Genomic DNA, 25,881 nt, shown 5'->3' on the forward strand with positions numbered 1-25,881 from the left:
TTCAAAAGCTATTTTTCTGATCACCCTAAAATGGACAAATTCTTATTAAACTTGAATAATCAAGATAGTGCTAAATCTATAGACGAAGTTCCACAAACTAATGGCAAGGGTTCCGAGAAGCGAAAACGTCGTAAATATGACGACAGTTACTTGGATTTTGGCTTTACATCAATAAACGAAAATGATAAAGAGAGACCACAGTGTGTATTGTGCATGAAAGTTTTGGCACCGGAATGTATGCTTCCAAGTAAGTTAAAACGACATTTAGAAACCAACCATTCTAACTTTGTTGGTAAACCTCGCAACTTTTTAAAAAGAAAGTTAATTGAATTAAAACAACAAAAAGGCAGCATTTATAAACATATGTCAATACCAAATAATGCTTTGCTAGCATCATACAAAGTTGCATATAGAGTTGCTAAGTGTAAAAAGGCCCATACTATTGCAGAGCAACTCATTCTACCGGCTGCTGTAGATTTAGTGAACATTATGATTGGTGAGTCGGCGGGGAAACTGCTTTCAAATGTCCCTTTGTCTAACAATACAATCAGTCGCAGAATTCAGCACATGGGGGAGGATCTCAATGCACAATTAATTGAAAAATTAAAAGGAAGTGAATATGGACTGCAACTCGATGAGGCCACAGATAATAATAAGGACGCACATTTGATTTGTTACGTACGGTTCTTAGATGGAAATCCAATCGTTGAGGACCTTCTCTTTTGTAAAAGTATTACTGGAAGTACAAAGGCTCAGGATTTGTTCGAGATCCTGAATATATTTATGGTTGAAAATAATTTAGACTGGACCAAGTGCGTTGGCGTCTGTACTGACGGTGGTCGTTCGATGTCCGGCTCTTATGGAGGATTGCAGGCGCTTATTCGAAACAAAGCTCCAGATTCAGTTTGGACCCATTGCATCATTCACAAAGAAGCACTTGCATCAAAGTATATAAGTCCTCCACTAAATATAGTTTTAGAACGTGTGGTAAATATAGTAAACTATATAAAAACTCGGCCACTGAAAGCAAGATTTTTTAAAAGAATGTGTGAAGATATGGGAGGTGAATACACATCTTTGTTGTACTACTGCCACTCACGATGGCTCTCTCGCGGGGGTGTATTGTCTCGTACGTTCCAATTACAGCAAGAAATATACACTTTCCTTGAAGAAGAAAAACATGAGTATGCCAAACACTTTGTAGAAACAGACTTTTTGATTAAACTCGCATACCTATGTGATATCTTTGAAAAGTTGAATGCGTTGAATCTCTCTTTACAAGGACGCAATATGCACATTTTAAAGTTAACAGAAAAGATTTCAGCTTTCAGAAAAAAATTACAGCTATGGAAACTAAAAATTAACGAAGATGATCTTAATAATTGCTTTCCCTTGTTGCACCAGTTTTTAACCTCCAATGAAATCAGTTTGTCTTGCAATTTAAAATCTCTTTTTGAAGATCACCTATCTCAGCTTATCAAATGGTTCGAAAAATACTTTGAAGCAGATAACATTGAAAAATTTACTTGGATTCAAGACCCATTTAGAGCCAAGGCTCCATCAGGATTTACCTCTACAGAAGAAGAATCTCTTATTGAGTTGTCTTGCGACACAACATTGAAGTTAAAATTTGTTAGCATTGAACTTTCTGATTTTTGGATATCAGTAAAAGAGGAATACCCACTGCTTAGTTGCAAAGCCCTAAGAATATTAATTCCTTTTGCAACGTCCTATTTGTGTGAAGCTGGGTTTTCGGCAGTCGCGGTAATAAAAAGTAAATATCGCTCGAAAATTAACGTCGAGCAAGAAATGAGAGTCGCCATTTCCAATTTTATTCCAAGATTTGAGAAGTTGTGCAGCGAACAACAAGCCCATCCATCCCATTAATAATTTTAAATCATTAAACGATGTTCAATAAATTATGAATTTAAAGCTCGTGTTTAATTTATTTTTCAATTAACCTAACCTTAACGAACTAAAAAGTAGATTTCCAAATCCTTAAAAAGTCAAAAATTAAAAAAAATCGGATGTACCTCTTAAGGGAGCCGCGGAAAAAATCCGAAGTGTTATGGGAGCCGCAAACCGAAAAAGATTGGGAACCTCTGATCTAAACAGTTTGACCCTCATACATATTTATAAGGAAAACTCTCAACAAACAATAGAGTTGTAGTCTAGGCAGAAACTAATGATTCATGGTTAGTACACACTAGATCTACTAGTTCCAGTGGGATTAAGTGGGACTAGAACCTAGGCTATATAGCTTGAATTGCTACTTGAACTGCAAGATCTGTGTGGTAAAAATAAGTACAGTAATATATCAATGTTACTTTTGTGTAATAAATGATAAATAAATAATCAAATCAACCAGTTCCTTGAATGTGCATGTATGCAGTAGTTGCTTATCAAATAAAAAATTATGCAACAATTGCACTGACTGTTACAATCTAGGGTGAGCAACACATGCCATATTGTATTGGTGAAGGGATGAGAAGTACCTTCATGACAATTAGAGATAAGTATTGGTAGTTCTCCACTTACAACAGTTCACTTAGTGACTGTTCAAAGTTACAACAACACTAAAAAAGTGACTTATGATTGTTTTTCACATTTATGACATTTGCAGCATTCCCACAATCATGTTGTCAAAATTCAGAGGCTTGGCAACTGTTTGCTATTTATGACTGTTGCTGTGTCCCATGGTCATATGATTCTGTTTTGTAACCTTTTGACAAGCAAAGTCAATGAGAAAGCCAGATCCACTTAACAACCATGTGACTAACTTACCAACTGCAGTGATTTACTTAACATCTGTGGCAAGAAATGTTGTAAAATGGGGCAAAATTAACAACTATCTCACTTAGCAACATACATTTTGGCCTCAATTGTGGTTGTAAATCAAGGACTATATGTAATTTGATATATTAACAAGATACAAAGTGGGAGGAGAGATGAGATTCCTGATATAAACAGCCAGTATCCTTGAATTCCACCTGATGCAGCAGAAACATTTACAGAAAAAGAAAGTATGCAGTTGTATTCTGCACAAAAGCATATGAAAATATGTGCAGGTGGGAATTTCCCATAGTTAAGATATATAATTTTATCTCTCTTTGAAATGTTTTAATTAACCTATGTCACAAGCTCAGAAAGGAAATGGAAGACAAGAAATAGTCACAAGCCAACATTCTTTGTAGAATACACACCCATACCCACACACAAACACACAAACATGTGATTTTACAATGTTACAATAGTCTTACAATTAGCATATAATTAAAACAATCAAAATGATTGCAGCAATAGAATTATGCATTGTTTATACCAAGAGAATATCCTGAAATCTTCTGGTCAATTTTCAAGTCTGTTCAAAATCCTAAAAGGAGGATTTTATAAAACAAATCCCCAATTTGATTAAACAAAGTGGGAGACATAATTGAACTAATTGGATTTGATACGTTTTATATGCCTATGAAGAAAAAAAAGTTAATCTGAAGGAATTGGATCCTGAAAGAGTACCTAAAGCTATAAAAAATTGAAATCAGTTTGTAAAACAAGGAACAATGTTTTGTAAAGAAAATGGGTCTTCCATTTGCAGCACAACAGGGATCTGAAGAAACCAATCAAGGATGGATTTGCTTCATGGAGGGTTTGACTTGGAATAAAGGAAGCCTTGCAGAAATGTAGATCGGCTCTGAATTAATGTACTTCAAAACTGAACTTTGACCTGATCCAATGCACAACACTAGCAACCAGCAAGTAAAAGTAGATAAGAGAGCTCCAAAGATGCTTTTTCAGGAGGCAACTGGACTTTCTTGTTTTTTTTTTCTTTTGAAGATGTTTCACTTCTCATCCAAGAAGCTTCTTCAGCTCTGACAGGATAGTGGGGAATGAAAGGATTTGTATTTCTTGCAGACAGCTGGTAATCTGCATCCTTTTAAAAATATAAATCAAACAAGAAAGTCTAGTTGCCTCCTGAAAAAGCACCTTTGGGATAACCATGACTTGGGTGACCGAGAATCTCTACAGACCTCTATCTAACAGAGCACTCATAAAACCACAAACCATCAATATATTCTTAACAAACCACCAGGAAAGATTACTATCAAGCAAACTAAGAACACATTACTGAGATACAAATTAATATTAAGTCTTGATTATGTGAATTGCATACGGAGAATTACTGTTTTAAAGAAAACATTTTAAAAGTTTAAGACTTTAGTCTTAAGAATGTAAGAGTCCTGGTTAATTTTAAATGATTTATGTGATATCTCAGAGAGAGTCTACTAAGGCTCTGGTACCAGGCTACAGCTACCATTAAAAAAAGAGAGAAGAACTAGCATCACAAATTACCTTTTATTTAAGTTGCAGAAATAATTATCAATCGCCTTAATGAGTATGGATGGAAGTAATTTGGGATAGTGCCAATCTGGGATACAGTGAATTGAAGGATGACAGATGAGAGGATCATGATGCAGCTACTTCATTGCTCTTATATCTTATTCTCATTCCCTTCCCAGTCACATTAGAGAAGAGATAGGCATTTTTGCCCAACCTTGAATAAAGTTTGCTGCAATAGTCACAGCTGTGTAAATGGATAATGTATGGAAGAGTCATACTTCTGATTCACATTTTTGTGTCTAGATAGATGATTTCTCTTAGGAGAAAAATAAAATAAAAAGGGAAACAAAACATGACCAGTTGACTAAAGGAAAATAATATCATCTTTATGATGCCTGACATAGCTGTAATTATTTACTGTAATTAAGTGATTATTTAAAGGGCCAACAGATTTCTGAAAAATTAGAGCACCAATTAAAAAGTGTTTTCTGTAAATGACTAAGGTTTTCACCTCAGCAGTTGCAATGAGTACTGCAGGGATATAATGAATAGTGTAAAACTGGCAATACTTATGAGAATGGTGTTGAGTGACCTTTCTTGGGAGGAGAAAAAGAGAAGAAACAAGGGGGAAGATAAGGAGGGAGGGAGGGAAGAAGGGAAGAAGGGAGGGAGGGAGGGAGGGAAGGAAGCAAGGAAGCAAGCAAGCTAGCTCAAAATATTACACAGGAAAAAATGTAGGTTCAGATTTTCAAAGCAGATGTTACAGGCATTAATGTACATCTTAAACCATCGTCCACCATCATTTTTTGAATGCTGTCAATAGTGGGCTTTATTAATAGGTTCATTGTCTACCACAAAATAAAAAAAAATGTGTTACATTGGCCTATCTCATAGTAGGAGTATATCTAGCAACAGGATTGAATCCTGTAAGTCTAAAACAATAAGGTATAAGTTTCATAAAATCTGTAGTTCAAAGTCAAATGGAGGTTGGTGGACCAAATTTATAGTTGGTACGAAGTGTGGATAACATATTATATTTAATGATTGGTGGAAAAGAAAGCAGTTGTTCCTTCCAGCTCTGAAAACAGAAAGACCATTTATCTCCTGTCTATCTTGTTTTATGATTCACAGGAAAAACAAATTCACTCCAATATTCTGCCAAGAAAATCCATAGACATTCATAATTAAGAGTAAGTCAACATGATATTTAAGATGAAACATTAACTCCCCATATTGGAAGGCATATACTGAAGAACTAGGAGAACAGAGGTCAGTATAGATGCCACAAGTGCTTATGTTGTGGCTGGATCAAAGCCAAAAGGCTATCCAACTGCAGATTTGCCCAGAGTTAGTTTATTTTGTTGATTAGCCCTTGGGCCATATCAAAGTGCAGAGTTCCAGACACAAATTATTACTAAAATGTGATAAAACAATTTAAAATGAAAATGGATAAAACACAATTTAAAATGAAATTGGAATTATTTAAAATGAAATTGGATGCAGATATTGTCCAGAGGCAAAAAGCAAGTCTAGTATTGCAAAGATGGATAGATACAACTCATACTACTACAACAAATATCATTACCATGAGTCAAGATAAGTTTATGTTGTCAGAGCAGAAATGTCAAGACTGACATTGAAATTCTGTGAATCAGCATCCTGATTCAGAGATTTCAACCTCTGAGAAATGCATCCAAACTCGAGCCTCTCCTTTTCCTACTAATATAAAAAGGGAGAAATCTCATTTCATCTCACCTGTTTTGCAAGGCAGGTGTCCCAATCTGCCCTAAGCCCCAGTCATACAATAACCATGGAGCTTATTGTGCCCTATCCCAACTGATCCAATTTAGATTGTCACCAACTTAAGCTAAAGCACTCCAAGATTCAGAAAGGCCTGGAAAGTATCAATAGTTGTCACTCAGGAAACAGATTCTGCTGGCTAGGACAACTGGAATTCCATTGTAGATGGAATAACAGAATCTTGAAATTGGGAAAAAGATTCTCTCTCTTAGTGGGAATGGAAGCATAGATGTGCTCAGTTGACATTCTGAAGATCTTTGAAACTGCAATTGGATGTGGAACTACACTTTCAATTCTACATAGTAAAAATTCATGTTAAGATATAGTGTCTTTTCTTTCTTTAATTTTATCCTCATTCTTCTGAAGATATAAATTGTGATAAAACTCATCTCTTGAGTTCCATGACATTTCTCATTCCCATTCTGGGATACATTTTTCCCTGTTCATTCCCCATCACCTGATAAAAAAATATTTTAATATATCTCTGATGTGGAAAGTTCTCCGGGAGATAATGTGCTTTTCTTATGGTACATTGCAGCCAGAGGAATTGTTTTGATGAGATGAGCACTTGTAATTTGTTTACTGTATCTTTACGAATTAGTAGTCATCTGAACACCAGCTGAACTCGAGAACAGGTGCATTACCATTTGACATCTCCTGCCTTCAATGAATTAAATTAACCTCTTAAAAATGTCCCATCTTTTTGTACTTCAGAAACTGAAAATGTAGCAGAACCTCCCCCCTGAAACTGAATTCCTGACATAAACTGAAAACAAATGTACAGATTTATCTTAAAAAGTAGATGTAGGTTTTATTCAGTCAACGATGCTCTTGCTCTTTTATTATTAATTCCTTCTAAATTCTCTAGTCTGTCATATTGGTTTATCTTTAAAGTCGTCCTGTCCCGTCCTGTTGTAAATTGCTTCTTTGGAAATATTGGGAAATGAACCACTAAAATTTTAAGAGATCAAGTCTGGAGGGGAGGAGGGAGGTAAAAGCTATGGTATATTAAATTTGGGAAAACAGCATGAAATATGCAGAAAATGATATTATGCTAAAAAGATGCCTGTATGATTATGTAAATTCTTACATTGGGAAATGGTTAAAGAAAAATGGATGTATCTCAGAGGATTTCCAATACTCAGACATTCTTTCATTGTTTGGGCTCATGGATTAAAAGCCATGTTTTATTTTTTCATGTTGCTGAATATTTTTGGGGGAAAAAGTTCATTCTGACACCATATGTTTGCCTGTTTTATAACTAAATCTACATAGATTTTAGTGCAGCTTTCTGGCCGAGGTGAATAATAGCTCAAATTCTGAAGGCTTTTGGGGTTATTATTTCCATTTTCATACAAGGTCCAATTACTTGTAAAACTGAATTAATTATTACAAATTAACGAATTATACCAAATTAATTGCTATGCTGGGCTGTACTTTTATAGTCAACAAAGTCATTAATTTTAAAAAAATGCACATGTATTTTGACAGATAAATATCTGAAGAAGTTAAAGGATTACTTGACAATCTATAGTTAGAGTTATGGGTGGCATAAAAACTCTAGAAATACAAATGTCTGTTTTCTTTTTTTTTCCCACTGGAAGACATGCATATTTTAAATTCAACTAAATGTGTTCTTGGTCTTGGTTAATTTGAAATACTGTGAGAAATTCATTTAATCTACACGGATGGCCTTGGGCATTTGTAGCTTGTTTAAGCTTTTTTTTTTAAAGTACACACTTTAGTTAAATTTTGAATTATAACTCTCTAAACCTCGCTCGTAACTTGCCTTATTTTGAAGAAGCATGAAACAATAACTTTTCAATGGTAAATTCCAGAAAGGACATAATTATCCACCCTCCAATCTCAAGAACAAATGCAAAGGTTTATGGTATTACCTTTCTATCTATTTTCAACATGTAGAAACATAGCATCTTCTCTTTGTTGCCATGTTACTCATGTTCAGTGGAGTATTCTACAAAATCTCAGTTAGAATGATTGCAACTGGAACTAGAATTATTTTCTTGCAATAGTTGTCACACTGTTCTAGCATACATGTTGAGGGTTACAATACACGAGATCTCAGTATAAATACCTAAACAGTAAGAGCATAAAAAATAAGCTTAAATTCTAAGTTTAAAGTATTCTCCCTATACAACCCTTTTTATTATTATTGGTGATGGTTTTGGTTTTGGTTCTTATTTCTATGTGTCATATTGATTTAATACTGGCTCATGGTTTTGATCTAGAGCAGGGGTGCCCAACCCCCAGGCTGTAGCTTACTACCAGGCCGCGGCCTATTCGAAATCAGGCTGTGCAAGCGATGGGCAAGCACATGTGTGAAAAGCTCCATTTACATGAATGGCGTTTTGCATGAGCACTCTCTGCTTGTGCAAGTGAAGCTTCATGTGTGAGCACAAGCACACTCCACTTACGTTCCTTCTGCTTGCGTGTTTCATGCACAAGTCAAGCAGCCTCTGCTCATGCACGAAGCTCCATTTGCATGAGTGCAGGGCATGCACATCTGCCACTTGCACCAATAGAGCTATGTGCGGGCACTTGCCAAACACACACACACACACACACACACACACACACACACACACAAGTGCTGAGCCGGGCTGCTAAGCTGGAAAGGTTGGGGACTGCTGGTCTAGACAGAGGTTCCCAGAGAGTAATATTAACAAAGCCTAATAATATTTAACTTAGAATATAATTTTAATCATATTCACCTCAAAGAAAAATTAGGTCCCCCCCCCCTAACATTTTGAAAGAGGTTGTTGCCTTAAGATTAGGAAACATTTCCTCCCCCCACCCCTTATGAACTATTTTAAATGCAGGCAACTTAGCCTATTTCAAAAGTTTCTGGCAACTGTGACCTGCACTATTCTGGGTCTCTTTAGTGACTTGCATTCAAACAGTAATTTTTAATTTTGCCCTATACAACATGCCATTCAAAAGCCAAAAGTGAGTCTTATTCTTTTTTTAGGACAGTCAAAATATTTCTCAGTGATATATCTAACGAGGCAGATAACATCTTTCAATATATTAGGAGACAGCCCAAATAGAGAGAATTTATAAGCAACTCTCAGAAACAGTTATATGTATAGTCAGACTTAATTCTCAATTTTTGCAAAACCAGGCCCTTATAGTCTGAGCTGAAGGGCAGAGTGAAATGCATGAGATGCACTCTAAGTTTAGAATATTGGATTACAACCTTATAAGCAAGGGGGCAGGAACAACCCCTCCAAAAAAAAAACAATTTGGGAATTTATGAGGTGCATCACAAAACATACTAGGACTTTAAAAACAATGCTGATGTACAGTCAGTCTCCAGAACATTCAGTCTGAATCAGTGGTGGGTTCCTGCTGGATCGCACCGGATCGCACGCGCTCCCTTTCAGCGCTCCACCTGGCTTGCGCGCTCCCTTTCAGCGCTCCACCTGGCTCTCGCGCTCCCTTCCGGCGCTGAAACCGGAAGTACAGTCTTGCCCGGCCCTGGCGAAGCAACGACGCCTGCCTGCGCTCCACCAGCTCGGCTGGGAACGGAGATGTTTCCTCAGCGGAGCTGAGCGCCTGAAAAGACTTTTCAGGCGCTCCGCTCCGCTGAGGAAACATCTCCGTTCCCAGCCGAGCTGGTGGAGCGCAGACAGGCGTCGTTGCTTCGCCAGGGCCGGGCAAAACTGTACTTCCGGTTTCAGCGCCGGAAGGGAGCGCGAGAGCCAGGTGGAGCGCTGAAAGGGAGCGCGCAAGCCAGGTGGAGCGCTGAAAGGGAGCGCGCAAGCCAGGTGGAGCGCTGAAAGGGAGCGCGCGCGATCCGGTGCGATCCGGGAGGAACCCACCACTGGTCTGAATACATACTGAGCAGAGGTGGTATTCAGTAGGTTCTAACTAGTTCTGGAGAACCGGTAGCGGAAATTTTGAGTAGTTCAGAGAATCAGTAAATACCTCTGACTGGCTCCGCCCCATCTATTCTCTGCCTCCTGAGTCCCAGCTGATCGGGAGGAAATGGGGATTTTGCAGTAACATTCCCCTGGAGTGGGGAGGGAAAGGAGATTTTACAGTATCTTTCCCCTGCCATGCCCACCAAGCCACATCTACCAAACCACACCCACAGAACCGGTAATAAAAACATTTGAATCCCACCACTGATACTGAGAAAAAAAAATGTTCCCGAATGTGCACTGGCCAACAAATTTGTAGGTTTGCCTTCTGCGTTCCCAGGTAAGCTTGAATAAAGTTTTCCTACTTTCCAAGTTCAGCTGTCAAAACAAAACAAAAGAATCCATATCTGGAGTGGTCATATAGATATACATATCAAATCCTTTGCCTACCCTGAAAGCTGGGCCTGGGGAAAATCAGGGCCAACTTTATTTCAGAGCTTATTTATTTCAGTTATTTATGAAGATTGTAAATTGTTGTATTATTCAATTAGCTACCTTTGGTCATTTATTTATTTATTTATTTATTTATTTATTTATTTATTTATTTATTTATTTATTTATTTATTTATTTATTTATTTATTTATTTATTTATTTATTTATTTATTTATTTATTTATTTATTTATTTATTTATTTATTTATTTATTTATTTATTTATTTATTTATTTTTTATTTATTGGAATTTGTCAAACAAAAATGAGAACAATAAGAAGAGAATAAAAATACAATGACACGGACGATAGGCACATTAGCATATTTATGCACACCCCCTCTACTATTCCTCTCCTATTTAAAGCCAAGTGCATCCAAGTAGGAGCACTACTGTAAATGACACTTAGGTATAAACCCAATGTGCTCAATGGAAGTTGACATAAGCATGCATGGATTCAGATTACATTGCAGTGGTCCTACTACATATAGCGTCAAGTGTTTCTATTTGTATGACAAGCTAGCCAATTATATTTTGCTAACCAGCATAGGATGCAAAACTACCCTCTTTGCTTTTTATGTTTCATGGTGCATTATTTAGTCCCAACCCAGAAAATAATAAAATAAACTATGATTATATTAACTGTGGGTTTCTTGGACCTCGGTGTTATACACCATTTAGTAAGCATGCACAAGAACAAGCTTGTCAGGCTTGGAAGCCATGGAGGGGATAGGGCCTCAAGCTTGCCACATAATCAAACATAATTATATCATAAATGGTATAGGACTAGAAGACCTCCAAGGTTCCTTCCAACTCTGCTATTGTATTATTGTATAATTACTATGGGAAACTGGGAGGGGGAATGGTATGTAGCTTGGGAGATGTGCAGTCATAATAACATTTCTTCTCAGAAAGTCAAGGTCGCTGTATCCATGCACCTGGACGGATGTGGATGGGAGGCATCTTCATCCAGAGCAGTAACTGATTGAACCATTTGATGGACTTGAGGGTGTTGGGTGTCAGGGTGTGAATTCCGCCCTGGAAATAATGAGTATGGATCTTGGCATATCCTTGAAGCATACTTTTGAAATAAGTAAAATAAACCCGAAGCATAATCTAAGAAAAACATTTTAATGTAAATAAAGTAAAAATACAAACTTACTAAGCTAATAATCACATCTTGGCAGAGAGTTCCTGTCTGCCTTGGCATACAGACAAAGGAAGAAGTAAAAAAAAAGTATGTGATGTAATGACATGTGCAGTAAATCATTGCTGATAAGAGACAGTTCTTTCTGCTGTATAACTCAGAATGTAGGCACAGCTGGCAAACCAAATAAACGCAGTGACATTGGGGCACGGTCTTGACCTTTCAACTGAGTGGGGAAAATCTGGAAGCTTTCAGATTTGGGTTTTCCCAAATGTGCCAACATAGCTCTTCTAATAAATTGGTGTTTTGAGGAACTTCTTGCCTCGAGCTATTAATTCATAGAGGATGCTATTTGGAACCTTGACAAAGCCAAGTTTTAGGTTCTGCAGGTTACATTTTATAATGCAGATTAATTTGATGTTATTCAAAATCTGTAGTGATTTTTAAATGCCTTTGTTTATATGGTAAATATGCAAGTTTGCAAAGAATAATTTTAAAGAATTAACACTCAATCAAAATTGCAATGAAGATGAGAGAATGTGCTATTAATTTACACATTCTGTGTGAATCCATGACAGGTGTAAAACTGAAAAATAAGTAGGAGTAAATGCAAGATGTGTAGCTGTATTATTAATACCTATGCAATACCAGTTTGTTTTTCCAGATAGGAATTTTATTTTTAATATATGAAATACTTCAAATCAACATCAAGCTTTATATCATTGGTTAAGATTTGAGTATCAAGATTGTAATACAATTTGGATAAAATTAAGATTTTGTTTTGTAGGTAGAGTATTCATTCCAAGCTACTTTGCATGTCTATTGTAGGTAGCGATGAGCTAAAACACATAATGCCTTTATATCAGTGGTGGATTTCCATTTTTTTTACTACTGGTTTGCTTGTGCACGCACATACAATGCTTCTGCACATGCACAGAAGCATCCGGGTGGGTGGGTGGAGCCTCCCATCACCGCCACTACCAGTTCACCCGATCTAGGCCAAGCCAGCAGAAACCCACCTCTGCTTTACATATTCAGATAATACCTCGTAATCTTATAGGCCAGCGATAAATATGGTGTAGGGAGAGCAGAAGAGCCACTATTTGGGGGGGGGGGGGAGTTGATGGTAAGACGAATTGATGTAAACATTTAATAATATAATACGATGTTGGTTATGTAATAGTATACATGTAGTTATATGTTATGAAAATGAAAAATAAAAAACTTTATATATAAAAAGTGTAATGATTCTCACAAGCTCTGGAGTCCTGATGCAGCTGAGCATTGATTAAAATTGGTCCATCAAACTTGCAAGAATAGCAGATCAAACTTAATCTGACATTGCAACCAAATATTGGGATGATAGCAAAATTATTTTTATCTATCCAACCATAGATAATCATATTCTAAAGTAACACCATAAACCAAATGCAGAATATGATTTGCTATATGCATCAGGCAAGATATTCATTGAGACAGGTCTATAGAGGTAATACTAGACATGACATCCCAAACCATTAATAATTAAAGAGCCTCAATGTGTACATGTTAAAATTGTTAAGTAATTAAGCTCCCCGTTAGGAGAGCGAGTATGCAGAGAAGCGTAATGAGAGTGATATGGTAGAACACGCACAAACCAGCATACAGAGACACTGAATAGTATAAAAATATAGTAGTTTACTATGTAGAAATATAGAGGTATTCAGAGTCCGGTTAACAGTCCAAGTCATACACGGTTCAGTAATTCAGTTATCAAAATAGTCAGTCTAACACACAAAGTATAGTTAAACAGTAGCAAACCACAATACCTCAGTGTACACCGATCAGCTTCTAACAAAACAGAGAGCTAACAGCCATTCTGGCTCCCTCTTATAGCTGCTTGAGGTAACAAACCAGTTACATCTCTTAAGCATTTAAAGTAACAGTAAAGTAATCAATAGCTTATATACATTGCCAAGCCAAGCCTAGGGTTACATCCCTAACATTCTCCCCTCTTGGGGTGTCAATGTATTTACACACAACTTCACATTCTCAATCCATAGACATCACAACATTGTTTATGTTTGACCGTACCATGTGCTTTGGTAAAATGATCAACAACATTCTCTTCAGACATACAATATTCCAGTGTAATCATTTTACAATTAACACTTTGCCATACATTCATATATCTTAAGTCAGTATGCTTTGTTCTTGTCTTTACAGCAATATTTGTTGCCATCTGGATTGCTGCTTGGTTGTCCTTGTATACAACAATAGGCTCACAAACATTAATTCCCATATCTATCAGTAGTTGCTTGTAACAAATTAAATCGGTACATAACAAAAATAAACATGAAAATTCGGCCTCCATTGTAGACAAACTTATATGCTTTTGACGGATAGACCGCCACCCAACCAAAGCTTTTCCCAAGAATATTGTGATGCCTGAGGTAGATTTATACGTGGAAACTTCAGTTGCAAAACTTGCATCAGCGTATGTGGTTAATATCAGCTCATCCTTAGGCTCTAAGTATAATGTATAGTGTATTGTCTGTTTCAGATACCTTAATACACGTTTTGCTGCTTGCCAATGCCGTTCAGTGGGTTCGGCATTAAACCTTGCCAATTGATTAACATTATATGAAATATCTGGTCTAGACCAATTGCTAAGATAAGATAAACTATCAATTAGGGATTGATAAATATTCTTATCAAACACTAGGCTTTTGTTATCATCATTGCTAAATTCCTGCTTCAGGAGTTTTAGCAGGTTTACACAGTTCCATTTTGAAATTCCTGAGTAACTGATTGATCTTATCAGCCTGTGGTATTTTATATCCTCCCCTAATCTTATCTATCTTCACTCCAAGATATTTCTTTATTTCACCAAGATGTTTTATTTTAAACTTCTTTTTTAACAGTGTAATAATTTCAATGGCCTTCTGCTATGTTTTAGTAATCAATGCTATATCGTCTGTAAACAATAACAATAATGAAATCATACCATCACTTTCTATCTTAAATAAACAAGGATCAGCTAATCCAGCTTTAAACCCTTTCCTTGCTAATTCCTTCACTATGCATTGATTCCACTCGTAGCCTGACTGTTTTAAACCATACAGGCTCTTTTTTAATCTCCAACAATCAGTGTTGCAATCAGTGTTTAACCCTTCAGGTTTCTTTAAATAAATAGTGTGTTGCAACGGTGCATGAAGATATGCTGTTTCAACATCTAAATGATTTATTACATATCCATGGTTAGCTGCCCAAACTAATGATGCACGCAATTTTAATGCTTTTAAACTTGGTGCAAACACTTCATCATAATCAGTTACCGACTGGTTGAAACCTTGTGCTACCAATCTAGCCTTATGGTAACTGTCCCATCTACACTTGTTTTAATCTTATAAATCCATTTACACCCTATTGCCTTTTCACCTGGCGGTAATCTTACATTTTCATATACCTCCATATTTTGTAAAGATTTCAGTTCCCTGTTCATTGCTGTTTTCCAAACTATTTGCTCTTCTTTAGGATACACTGATAGTTCATTATACGTTGCAGGAACTTTATCTATTTGAAATGCAACAGATGCCTAATACCTATCAGGTGGCCGCGTTACGTGGGTTGACCTTCTGGGTAACTTAGGGCTTATAGGTGGACTATCCCGAATGTCCTCCTGCTTTATCACTTCCTTCTCCTGAGTAGACTCCTTCCCTTCATCACACGTTTCTGGTATTCCTGATACATTATTTTGATCTACTCGGGTTTCAATTACTACCTCATCATTATTTTCCAGTTTGTTCCAACCAACATGCTCCAGAAACTTCTCACTTGCACTGTGATACATCTTAATTGTCCCATGTTCCCAGAACCTATAAGATCTATGGGTTGAGTTATAACCAACAAATATTAATAGCCTTGCACGAGTTTGTCCCTTTAATCTGATTTGTGCTGGAATATGCACCCATTCAGGAACTCCAAACGTGTGCAAGTAGCTCAAATCAGGTTTCCTACCATGCCAACGAGTAAATGGTACCTCTCCAGTAGACGCATTTACAACATTGTTCAGTAAATGATTAGCACACATCATGGCTTCACTCAATAATGTTTCAGGCAATCCTGAATCGGATAACATGGTTCTAGTCATAGCTTGTAACATTTGCCCCCTTCATTCTACAAATGAATTATGTTGAGGTCTATAAGGAGCAGAACGTTTATGCTCAATACCAGCTGTTTTTAACATAGTTTGGAACTTATAATTTGTAAACTCCGTCCCATTATCAGTAACTACAGTAATAACCTTGGCTTTTGTCTTCCTTTCCGCAAATCTCAACCAATTAAAAAATTGTTGAAATGTTTCCATCTTGTCTTTCATTAAGTAGCAGAAACCATATCTTGAGTAATGATCCATGATACTCAAAACATAACAGGAACCTCCCAAAATGGGTCCAATTAGATCAGCAAAAAAAAATATATATATAAAGTTCCTTTGTTTTAAACCCATTAAGTCTGTTTGCTGGAGTAACCCTGCTCTTTTCCTTACTACATACATTACAATTTAAATATTTAATGCAAGGTTTTAACTTTACTCCCTCTGACAACTTTACAGTTTGTTGCAGCATTTTGAAATTAATGTGCCCCATACGCCTATTTAGCAGATGTATGCATTCATCATGTGGCTTCATATTATCATACACTGAATTAGCAGTATGGTCATCAATTATAATATATAAACCATTTGTTAATTTTGCAGTAATCCTATTACTTTCTTTTTCTATGATACATTTATCTCCCTTAAAGGTTACTACATAGCCAATGTTACTGATAACAAATTAAATTTCAGTTTAGGTATATACAACATGGATAAATGCTCATTTACAAATGAACACCTTGCCATATCTTCACCAGATGCTTTCACCCTCCATCCATTTGCCAAAGATACATGTTGCTTGCTGGCAGACATTTTTATAAAACAATTCTTATTTCTAGTAATGCACTGTGATGCTCCACTATCAACAACCCATGAATCATGGCTTATTGGTGCATTTCTAGAGATAGTCAAAGTAGACATACCTAAATTGACATCATCATTTTTCTTAGGCTTTCTAGTATTCTGTCATTTTGCATTTTTACAGAATCTAGCTATATGCCCCTTAGCCCCACAAGAAAAACATTTTCTAACAGTATAGGCAATTGAAGGTGACTCTTCATGTTGTGGTGGTTTCACTCTCAGTTGCTCTCTTTCCAACCTTCTTCTGGACTCTTCCAACGGTTGTGCAGTTATGTCAGTCAATGTTAGTTCATTTTGGGTTAGGACTTCAAGGGACAATACAAAATCATCATATCTCTCATCCAGTGATGACAGAATGATGTAAATTTGATGTAACTCTGAGAAAATAAGTTCTTTTTCATGTAGCTCTTGGAAAACCCCTTTTATAAAGTTTAAATGAGCTAACATATCTCCTCCCTTCAGAAGATGTGCCCTAAACAGTTTGTGGGTAAGATGTATATGTGCACCTACAGTGTCACGTACGTATATCTTCTTCAAATTCTCACAACATCTTGCTGCAGAATTCTCCCCATGAATATGAACTAACTGTTGGTCAGTCAGTGTTAGACCAATTATACGCACTGTTCATTCGTTGCATTGTTGAAACTCTGCTATCTTCTTGGCATCATCCTCGTCATCTGGATTCCAAGAAGTCACGTCCGGTGGATTCTGTACAGCATCCCACAATCCCTCAGTACGCAGGAGTAGGCTGGACTTCATAGACCAGGAAACATAGTTTGTTCCATCCAACCGGGTTATCAGTGATAGATTTGCTGATGGTGCGTGTGCCATCTTCTCCATAATAGTAAACACTTATAAACTAAACAGCTATCTGTATACCGTAATGTGTAATGTGTACCAACTCACTTTTCAGTTACATCTGGTACACTCTGGGTACACAGGGTACACTGGGCCCATAACCAGTGTTAAGTAATTAAGCTCCCCGTTAGGAGAGCGAGTATGCAGAGAAGCATAATGAGAGTGATATGGTAGAACACGCACAAACTAGCATACAGAGATACTGAATAGTATAAAAATATAGTAGTTTACTATGTAGAAATATAGAGGTATTCAGAGTCCAGTTAACAGTCCAAGTCATACACAGTTCAGTAATTCAGTTATCAAAATAGTCACTCTAACACAAAAAGTATAGCTAAACAGTAGCAAACCACAATACCTCAGTATACACCGATCAACTTTTAACAAGGAAGCCAGGGGGGTCGCCGGAGGCTCTGGGCGACCTCCAGAAGATCAACATAGCCATAGTCATGGACTGATCAACATCTTAATTTATTCAAGGTCTGACATTCTACGACTGCGAGGGTCCCCCCTCTCGCAGGCATGACCCCCTGCCCTGGTGAAGGCCCACCTCAATGAAGGGTTCATTAACCCAGAGAGGTGGAGGAAGCGGGGGATTAGGTTTTTTTTAGCAAAATGTTTTTTAAAGGTTTTAAGGGGTTCCAGGGAGCGGGGGAGGGTTATTCAGCCTTGGGGTATGGATACAGCCAGGTCAACAGGTGGGGTCAGGATGGAGGGGAGCGGAGTGGGGGAGGTGAGAGGAAACAGCATTCCTACAAGGGGAATTCCAATAGCGACGGTCGTAGGGAGGGGCGGGCGCGAGGACACTAGAAGAACGTATAGTCGGTTGGGAGACCGGGGCCGCTGGACACGCCCGGTCGCTTGTACCAACCCCCGCAGTCTAGGTGGACAGGATCGGCAGAGCCTGGGCCTTAGGCTGATGTTGTGTAATGCGAGGTCCGTGGTTAACAAGGCCCCCCTCATCAGTGACTTGATCACGGAGGGGGAGCCGGACCTCGCAGGAATAACGGAAACCTGGTTGGGCCCGGAGGGGGGGTTGCCCCTCGGGGAGATGTGCCCTCCAGGTTACCGTGTATTCCACCAGCCACAGGCCCAAGATAGGGGCAGTGGGGTAGCGATAATCATCCGGGAAGATTTGGCACCGAGAGAATTCACTGTGTCGCAGATATCTGGGTGTGAGTCTCTAGGCGTGAAATAGGGCCCAGGGAGACAGTTGGGCCTGTTGATAGTATACCTGGCTCCCCGCCATACATCAACGGCCCTGCCCGGACTCCTCGAGCGGATCGCGGAGATGGCGGTTGAAACCCCCAAGCTATTAGTGATGGGGGATTTCAATCTGCCGTCGACGGGAGAGGCATCCGAGGTAGCCCGGGAATTCATGGCTTCCATGACAGCCATGGATCTGACTCAAGTAGTTCGGGACCCCACACACGAGAGAGGCCACACACTGGATCTTGTGTTTGTCTCTGACCAGTGGACGAGTGATCTGGGAAGAGGGAATTTAGTCATCACGCCCCTGTCATGGTCAGATCACTCACTTCTCCAGCTGGACTTCCCTGGCGCTACTCCCCGCCGCGGGGAGGCGGAACCAGATTGTCCCAGATGGTTCCGCCCCAGGTGTCTGATGGAACCAGATAGGTTCCAGGCGGAGCTTGGGCCACCTCCTGAAGACCTGTCCCGCTCCCGGGCAGAGGACCTGGTAGCCGCATGGAACAATGCGGCCGCCGGTGCCTTGGACCGGGTGGCGCCTTTGCGGCCTCTCCGATGGCAACGATCGACCCGGGCCCCCTGGTTTAACGGGGAGCTAAGGGCGATGAAACGCCACAGGAGACGCCTAGAGAGCAAGTGGAGATCCTCCCGCTCCGAATCCGACTGAACACAGGTAAGAGCCTATTTAAGGACCTACCTTGTGGCAATAAGAGTGGCCAAACGTCGGTATTGTGCCACCCTTATAGCGTCCGCAGAGAACCGCCCTGCTGCCCTGTTTCGGGTGACCCGCTCCCTTCTGTCACAGGGGCAGCGGGATCCCCCATTGCAGGGCAGGGCAGAGGAATTTGGGGAATACCTGCAGGATAAAATTGATCAGATCCGGAGGGGATGGACCCACTCCAGTGCTCCAGGGGGGGGTGTCCGAGGCTAGTCTTGAGAGACCATGCTGGGAGGAGTTTGACCCTGTTGTCACCGAAGATTTGGACAGGTTGCGCGGGCGACTGCAAGCCACCACATGTTTATTGGACCCGTGTCCCTCCTGGTTGGTACTGGCTTCCTGGGAGGGCTCACGAGGCTGGCTACTGGGACTGGTGAATGCTTTGCTGAGTGAGGGCCTTTTACCAGCCACCTTGAAAGAGGCGGTGGTGAGACCCCTGCTCAAGAAGCCTTCTCTGGACCCAAAGGAGCTAGCAAATTATCGTCCTGTCTCCAACCTTCCTTTTTTAGTGAAGGTTGTTGAGAGTGTGGTGGCTCAGCAGTTCCCGCGTCACCTGGAGGAAGCTGATTATCTAGACCCGCGCCAGTCCGGCTTCCGACCCGGTCACAGCACGGAGACGGCCTTGGTCGCGTTGGTGGATGATCTCTGGAGGGCAAAGGATGGGGGTTGTTCCTCCATCCTTGTCCTATTAGACCTCTCGGCGGCTTTCGATACCATCGACCATGGTATCCTATTGCGCCGTCTGGAGGGGTTGGGGGTTGGAGGCACCGTGTTACGGTGGTTCCACTCCTACCTCTCTGGCCGGACGCAATGTGTGTTGGCAGGGGAGCAGAGGTCGACCCCGAGGCCCCTTACTTGTGGGGTCCCACAGGGGTCGATCCTCTCGCCTCTCCTGTTCAACACATATATGAAGCCGCTGGGCGAGATCATCCATGGTTTCGGGGTGGGATACCATCTGTACGCTGATGACACTCAGCTGTATATTTCCACCCCAAACCACCCCAACGAGGCCGTCGAAGTGATGTCCCGGTGTCTGGAAGCCGTACGGGTCTGGATGGGTGACAACAGGCTCAAGCTCAACCCCTCCAAGACAGAGTGGCTGTGGCTTCCGGCTTCCCGGTTCAACCAGCACATTCCATCGCTGGCCATCGGGGATGAGCAATTAGCCCCGGTGGAACGGGCGCGCAATTTGGGCATCCTCCTTGATGCCTGGCTGGCTATGGAAGAGCATGTGGCAGCCGTGGCGAGGGGGCGTTCCACCAGGTTCGCCTGGTGCGCCAATTGCAACCCCTTTTGGACCGGGAGGCCTTGCGCACAGTCACTCACGCGCTGGTGACGTCTCGCCTGGACTACTGTAATGCTCTCTACATGGGGCTCCCCTTGAGGTGCACCCGGAGACTGCAGTTGGTCCAGAATGCAGCCGCGTGGGTAATTATGGGGAGATCGAGGTTCTCCCATATAACACCTCTCCTGCGCGAGCTGCACTGGCTTCCTGTGGCCTACCGGCCTAGTTATCTGCGGGATCGTGTCCTGCCCCATACATCCTTGCGACCCATTCGCTCACACAGAGAGGGACTCCTCCGGGTGCCGTCCTCCAGAGAGTGTCAGAGGGCGGTGCCCAGGAGTAGGGCCTTCTCTGTGGTGGGCCCTCCCTTTTGGAATGACCTCCCTCCAGACATTAGGACAACAACCGACCTCCGCTCCTTCTGTATGAAACTGAAGACCTACCTGTTTCGACTAGCCGGCCTGGCATAACTCTACAGCTTCTCCACCCCTTGGTCATTTTTTAACTGTTAATTTTAGTTTTAAAATTTTTAATGTTATTGGGGTTTTAACTTTTTCTAAGCACTGTAATTTATTTATTTATTTTTACCTTCTCTATATGATACTGTTTTGATTGTTGCTTCTGTACGTCGCCCCGAGTCCCTGTGGGGAGAGGGGGCGACTAACAAGTTTAAATAAATAAATAAATAAATAAATAAATAAATAAATAAATAAATAAATAAATAAATAAATAAATAAATAAATAAATAAATAAATAAATAAATAAATAAATAAATAAATAAATAAATAAATAAATAAATAAATAAATAAATAAATAAATAAATAAATAAATAAAAAAAACAGAGAGCTAACAGCCATTCTGGCTCCCTCTTATGGCTGCTTGAGGTAACAAACCAATTACATCTCTTAAGCATTTGAGGTAACAGTAAAGTAATCATAGCTTATATAAATTGCCAAGCCAAGCCTAGAGTTACATCCCTAACAAAAATCTCCAAAAATTACAGTCTTTGAGAGCATGGGCAGATATTGGTAGCAAGTGGATTGTACATTAGCAAAATTCTTCTGAATTGCAACATCAGATGCAATTATTCCATTTTTTTATACTGTTGCTTGAAAGACCACTCTATTCCTCAGTTCCACCACTGCCCTTATTCCAATGCAGAGTTTGATACTATATTTCATAAATGATGGGCACAGTTAGGATATATCTCCCCCTTTCTCTAATTAGTTTTCCTGACATATTGATTAAAGCTTTCCGTCAATCTGACAGGACTCACAACAGCATCACTGCTGTTTACAATCACAATTATGGTTGCTTCTAGCTCACTCATTGTCTCCCCTTCCCAATTGTTCCCCCCATAGCAAATTGTTATGATTAATATATTAGCAGATTGATCATAGCATGGATCATTTTATCACAGATTTCCTTCTCTTAGTTTAAGGCTCACTCAATCGATGAGAAACTCTTAAAACTCTGCAGCAGAGTTACTCAGGCAAACAGTTATTATTTAAAACACAAGAAAGATTTCCAATGCTACTCAAACTTCTGTGCCTGATTGGGATTTTTTCCCACCAAATTGTTAGCTGTTTTGAATATTATTTTTCCATTCCAGTTATTTTCATATTATCATTAAAGGCTAGATATGAAAACTTCAAATGCAGTGGTTACTTTTAACAAGATGACACTGCACACTTTGAAACACATTATAGTTTTGTCTGCAAATGACGTTTGTTTTTTAAACTTACATCTTTCTAAGGCATCTTCAGCTCCAAATGGCATTCTCTGAGAAATGTCATGTCAAAGAAGCTATTTACTTTAATTTTTCTGCATTTTCTCCCAAACTATTTTGCAAGTTAATATTGGAGCTGAGCTGAACCTATTACTTCTTTTCATTTCCAAAAAAGGTTGAGAAATCTTTCTCATTTTGTTCAAAAACACAAGTGGTAGAGAGGCATTTTGACCTGTAAGAACATATGAATGATAAGTAGCCTTAAGCTATCATATTTTTTCCCATTCCTAACTTTCTGATTCTACTTAAACATTGAAAATATGTTGTCTGATTTCTGCTCAGGTTTTGTGGGAGAAAAAACCCCCAGAGGAGATTGTTGTTTGTTCAACTTTTTTTTTAATCAAAATGCTAATGTTCTTGCCAAACCTAATTGTTTAGCTGGAAAGGGTGAACATGATTAACTTTAATTTGAGCACCCTGATAACTAATTAAAATTAGGATCTTTTGGCTATACTCTAGGCATCTTTGCCCTTTAACATAGCAACACAGAATTGTTTGTCACTGTCTCATGTGAAATTTTAGTTTGATTTATTGACACTTTAAAGCCACCTTACTCTTGGAACTTAATCAAACCTAACTGCAGATTTTGCAATCTGGATGGCTGAAGGCTGCCATTCCACAATTCAGGCAGAATTTTCTTTCCTGATTTTCTCATAGCACTTTGCATTAGGCCTAGATTGCTGTGTGCATTGTTTAAGGATTTTGCAGATGTAGTCTTATATCTGGTAAAGATAAATGACAAGCGTTTAAAGCACTTTTCTAAACAGACATTGCCTGATGATGGATATTGAACAATGCTATAATTTATCTTCATAGTTGACTTCTTTCCCTTGCAGCATTTAGAGTTATGAAAAATATTGTTAAAAAACAATTCTTCACATGGTAAATGTCAAGGGACAATTTCCACAGGGTCTCTCTCCTGTAAAGAGAGGAAATGAGGGATATGGAGCTTACGTAACATATTAATTTAAATTCAAGATAAACATCAGTAAGCAGTAAAGCATCTGTTCAAATTCTTTCAGTTAATTCAAATATCACTGATACATTGTGAGAATCTTCTGAAGTTCCTTCTTGCTAAATTACCTTCAAATGAATATTAAAATTACTTCTTTAATGATTACACCCAGAATTACTCTCAGTCAACAGCAGACTGTCAGCTCTGGTGAGCCCAGAGATCCGGAGCTACCATTCGGGGTGGGGGGAACTGGGCCAGCTGCCAAGACTTATGCTTACCAGATAGAGATCTCCCCCCTCCACAAGCAGTCCAGCTGAGAACTCTACAAAGCTTTTAATGACTGATTGCCCGGAGGTTTCCACTGAGAACATTTCAGAACAGATAACTGACTGAGAACAATCCATGATTGATTGCTGGGTGGTTTTCACTCTGGGTCACAAGATGATGGGTGTGCCCGCACAGGGGTGGGGTTTAGCCTAATTACCAAGTAACTATAAAAGGTGGTAGGGAGCACCGGATGTCAGTTCTGACAATTTATTCATTGCCTTAGTGCAGTGGTGGGCAACCCGCGGCTCGGGAGCCACATGCGGCTCTTTACACCCTTTAATGCGGCTCTTCTGTATGCCGGGTGCCCGCTCCCCTCCCTCCTCTCAGGCTTCGGAGGGAAGCTTCTGCAAAAGCCCGGGCGAGTGACAACCAATTTTGGTCCTATGACTGCAGAATGCTGCAAAATACCATAAATGCAGGCCAGTTGTTGAGTGTTTCAAATGTGATTGGAACACTCAACAAGGTGACCACAGTGTGTGTGTGTGTGAGAGAGAGAGAGAGAGTGAGAAAGACAGACAGAGGAACAGAGAGAGGGAGTGAGGGAGGGAATCAGAGAGAGACTGACAGACAGACACACACACACACACAGAGACAGAGAGAGACAGAGACAGAGAGGGGGAGGGAGGGAGAGAAAGATAGACAGACAGAGAGACACACACAGAGTGAGTGATTAAGTGAATGAGTGAGAGACAGACACACCCACATACACAGAGTGACAGAGAGAGAGGAAGGGAGGGGAGAGAGACAGAGGGAGAGACAGAGACAGACACACACACACACAGAGTGAGTGAGAGACAGACAGACACACACACACACAGAGTGACAGAGATGGGGGAGGGAGGGAGAGAGAGACAAAGAGCCAGAGAGAGAGAGAGAAAGAAAAAGAAAAAAAGAAAGAAAGTGGGAGAGAGAGATGAAATTAAAAACAACAACATACAAACCTGACTTACTCAAACTATCCAAGGAAATGCAAGGCCAATGTTCACATTAGTGGTTGTGACTTTGTCAGTCAATGTCAGGATGTAATTTTCTCTACATTGTAAGGCAAATTTTACAGAATTTAACATTATCGATAAATAATATCGTTCTAAAGTTTTTGTTTTATTAGTTGTGTTATTTGTATCCTCCCGACCTATGTGGATACTTGCATGCAGAATATTCTCAATAAAAACTTATTGAAACTAAAAACAGTGTACCATCCTATGTATTTTCGGTTTTAAAAATGTGGCTCTCAAAGTAAATTTCAATCGTGGTTTTGGCGAGATTTGGCTCAGTTGAAAAAAAAGGTTGCCCACCACTGCCTTAGTGCTTTGTTGGTCAGTTCGTGCTGTAGCAAGATAAACTGCATTTTCAAACTATACCTGTGTTTGGCTGTTTTCATTAATCCTTCAGAACCTGACACAGGTTGATATAGTGCCTAAGACACTGGGTTGGAAACTGGGGGGCTAGGAATTCTAGTCCTCCCTTAGGCCTCCTGCAAAAAACAAACAAACAAACAACCACTCACCCCTAAAAAAAAACCTGGCTAGTTGACTTTGGGCCATTCATTCTTTTGTATGAGAAAAATAGGAGGTGGAAACATGAGGTAAATATGTGATCTTGAGCTGATAAAAAATAAAGAAAGAACAGATACAACCTAATACATAGAAGATACCCCCCTTTTTTTCTCCAGCATCTTGTGAAGCAAGGGAGATGATTCCAGGAGAACTATCTATTAACTAAATGTTTTGCAAATATTGTGATGGGAATATTCTGATTGAGAAAGCCTTAGGCATAGCCAAAAGCATGGAGATAAAACAGCCCAGTGTTTGTTTTTTTGTTTTTTTGTTTTTTTTTGTATTTGAAGCCATTTTCTTTATATATTAGGTTTTTATGTTGCTGAATTTTCCCCAACTTCTGGTGACTTATAACAAAACTAACATAGAAACAAATCAGAATAATCTCCTGACATTGGAACATTCATTGAAAACATAAAGATAGATAATGGCAAACAATCAACTAATGCCTTCTTTAAAAACTGGTTGAACTATTTCCAGAAGGCAAACACTGAAGGGACCAGTCCTTTTTCCCCCAAAAAGTTGCTGTT

The 25,881-nt window shown here is 39.5% G+C and overlaps 1 protein-coding gene across 1 annotated transcript in view; it reads right to left on the bottom strand.

The window, feature by feature from the left end:
* LOC309390633 (uncharacterized protein) overlaps window positions 1-23,913 on the bottom strand; it is a 96,920-nt gene extending 73,007 nt beyond the window's left edge. The window contains exon 1 of the mRNA XM_081950170.1: window positions 23,747-23,913. Coding sequence (XP_081806296.1) covers window positions 23,747-23,872 — 126 coding nt within the window. The 5' untranslated portion in view covers window positions 23,873-23,913. The remainder of the gene's footprint in view (window positions 1-23,746) is intronic.
* Between the last annotated feature and the right edge of the window lie 1,968 nt (window positions 23,914-25,881).

This window comes from Natrix helvetica (genome assembly GCF_964273705.1).
Source record: "Natrix helvetica genome assembly, chromosome: 4".
In the NCBI taxonomy this organism is placed as follows: domain Eukaryota; kingdom Metazoa; phylum Chordata; class Lepidosauria; order Squamata; family Natricidae; genus Natrix; species Natrix helvetica.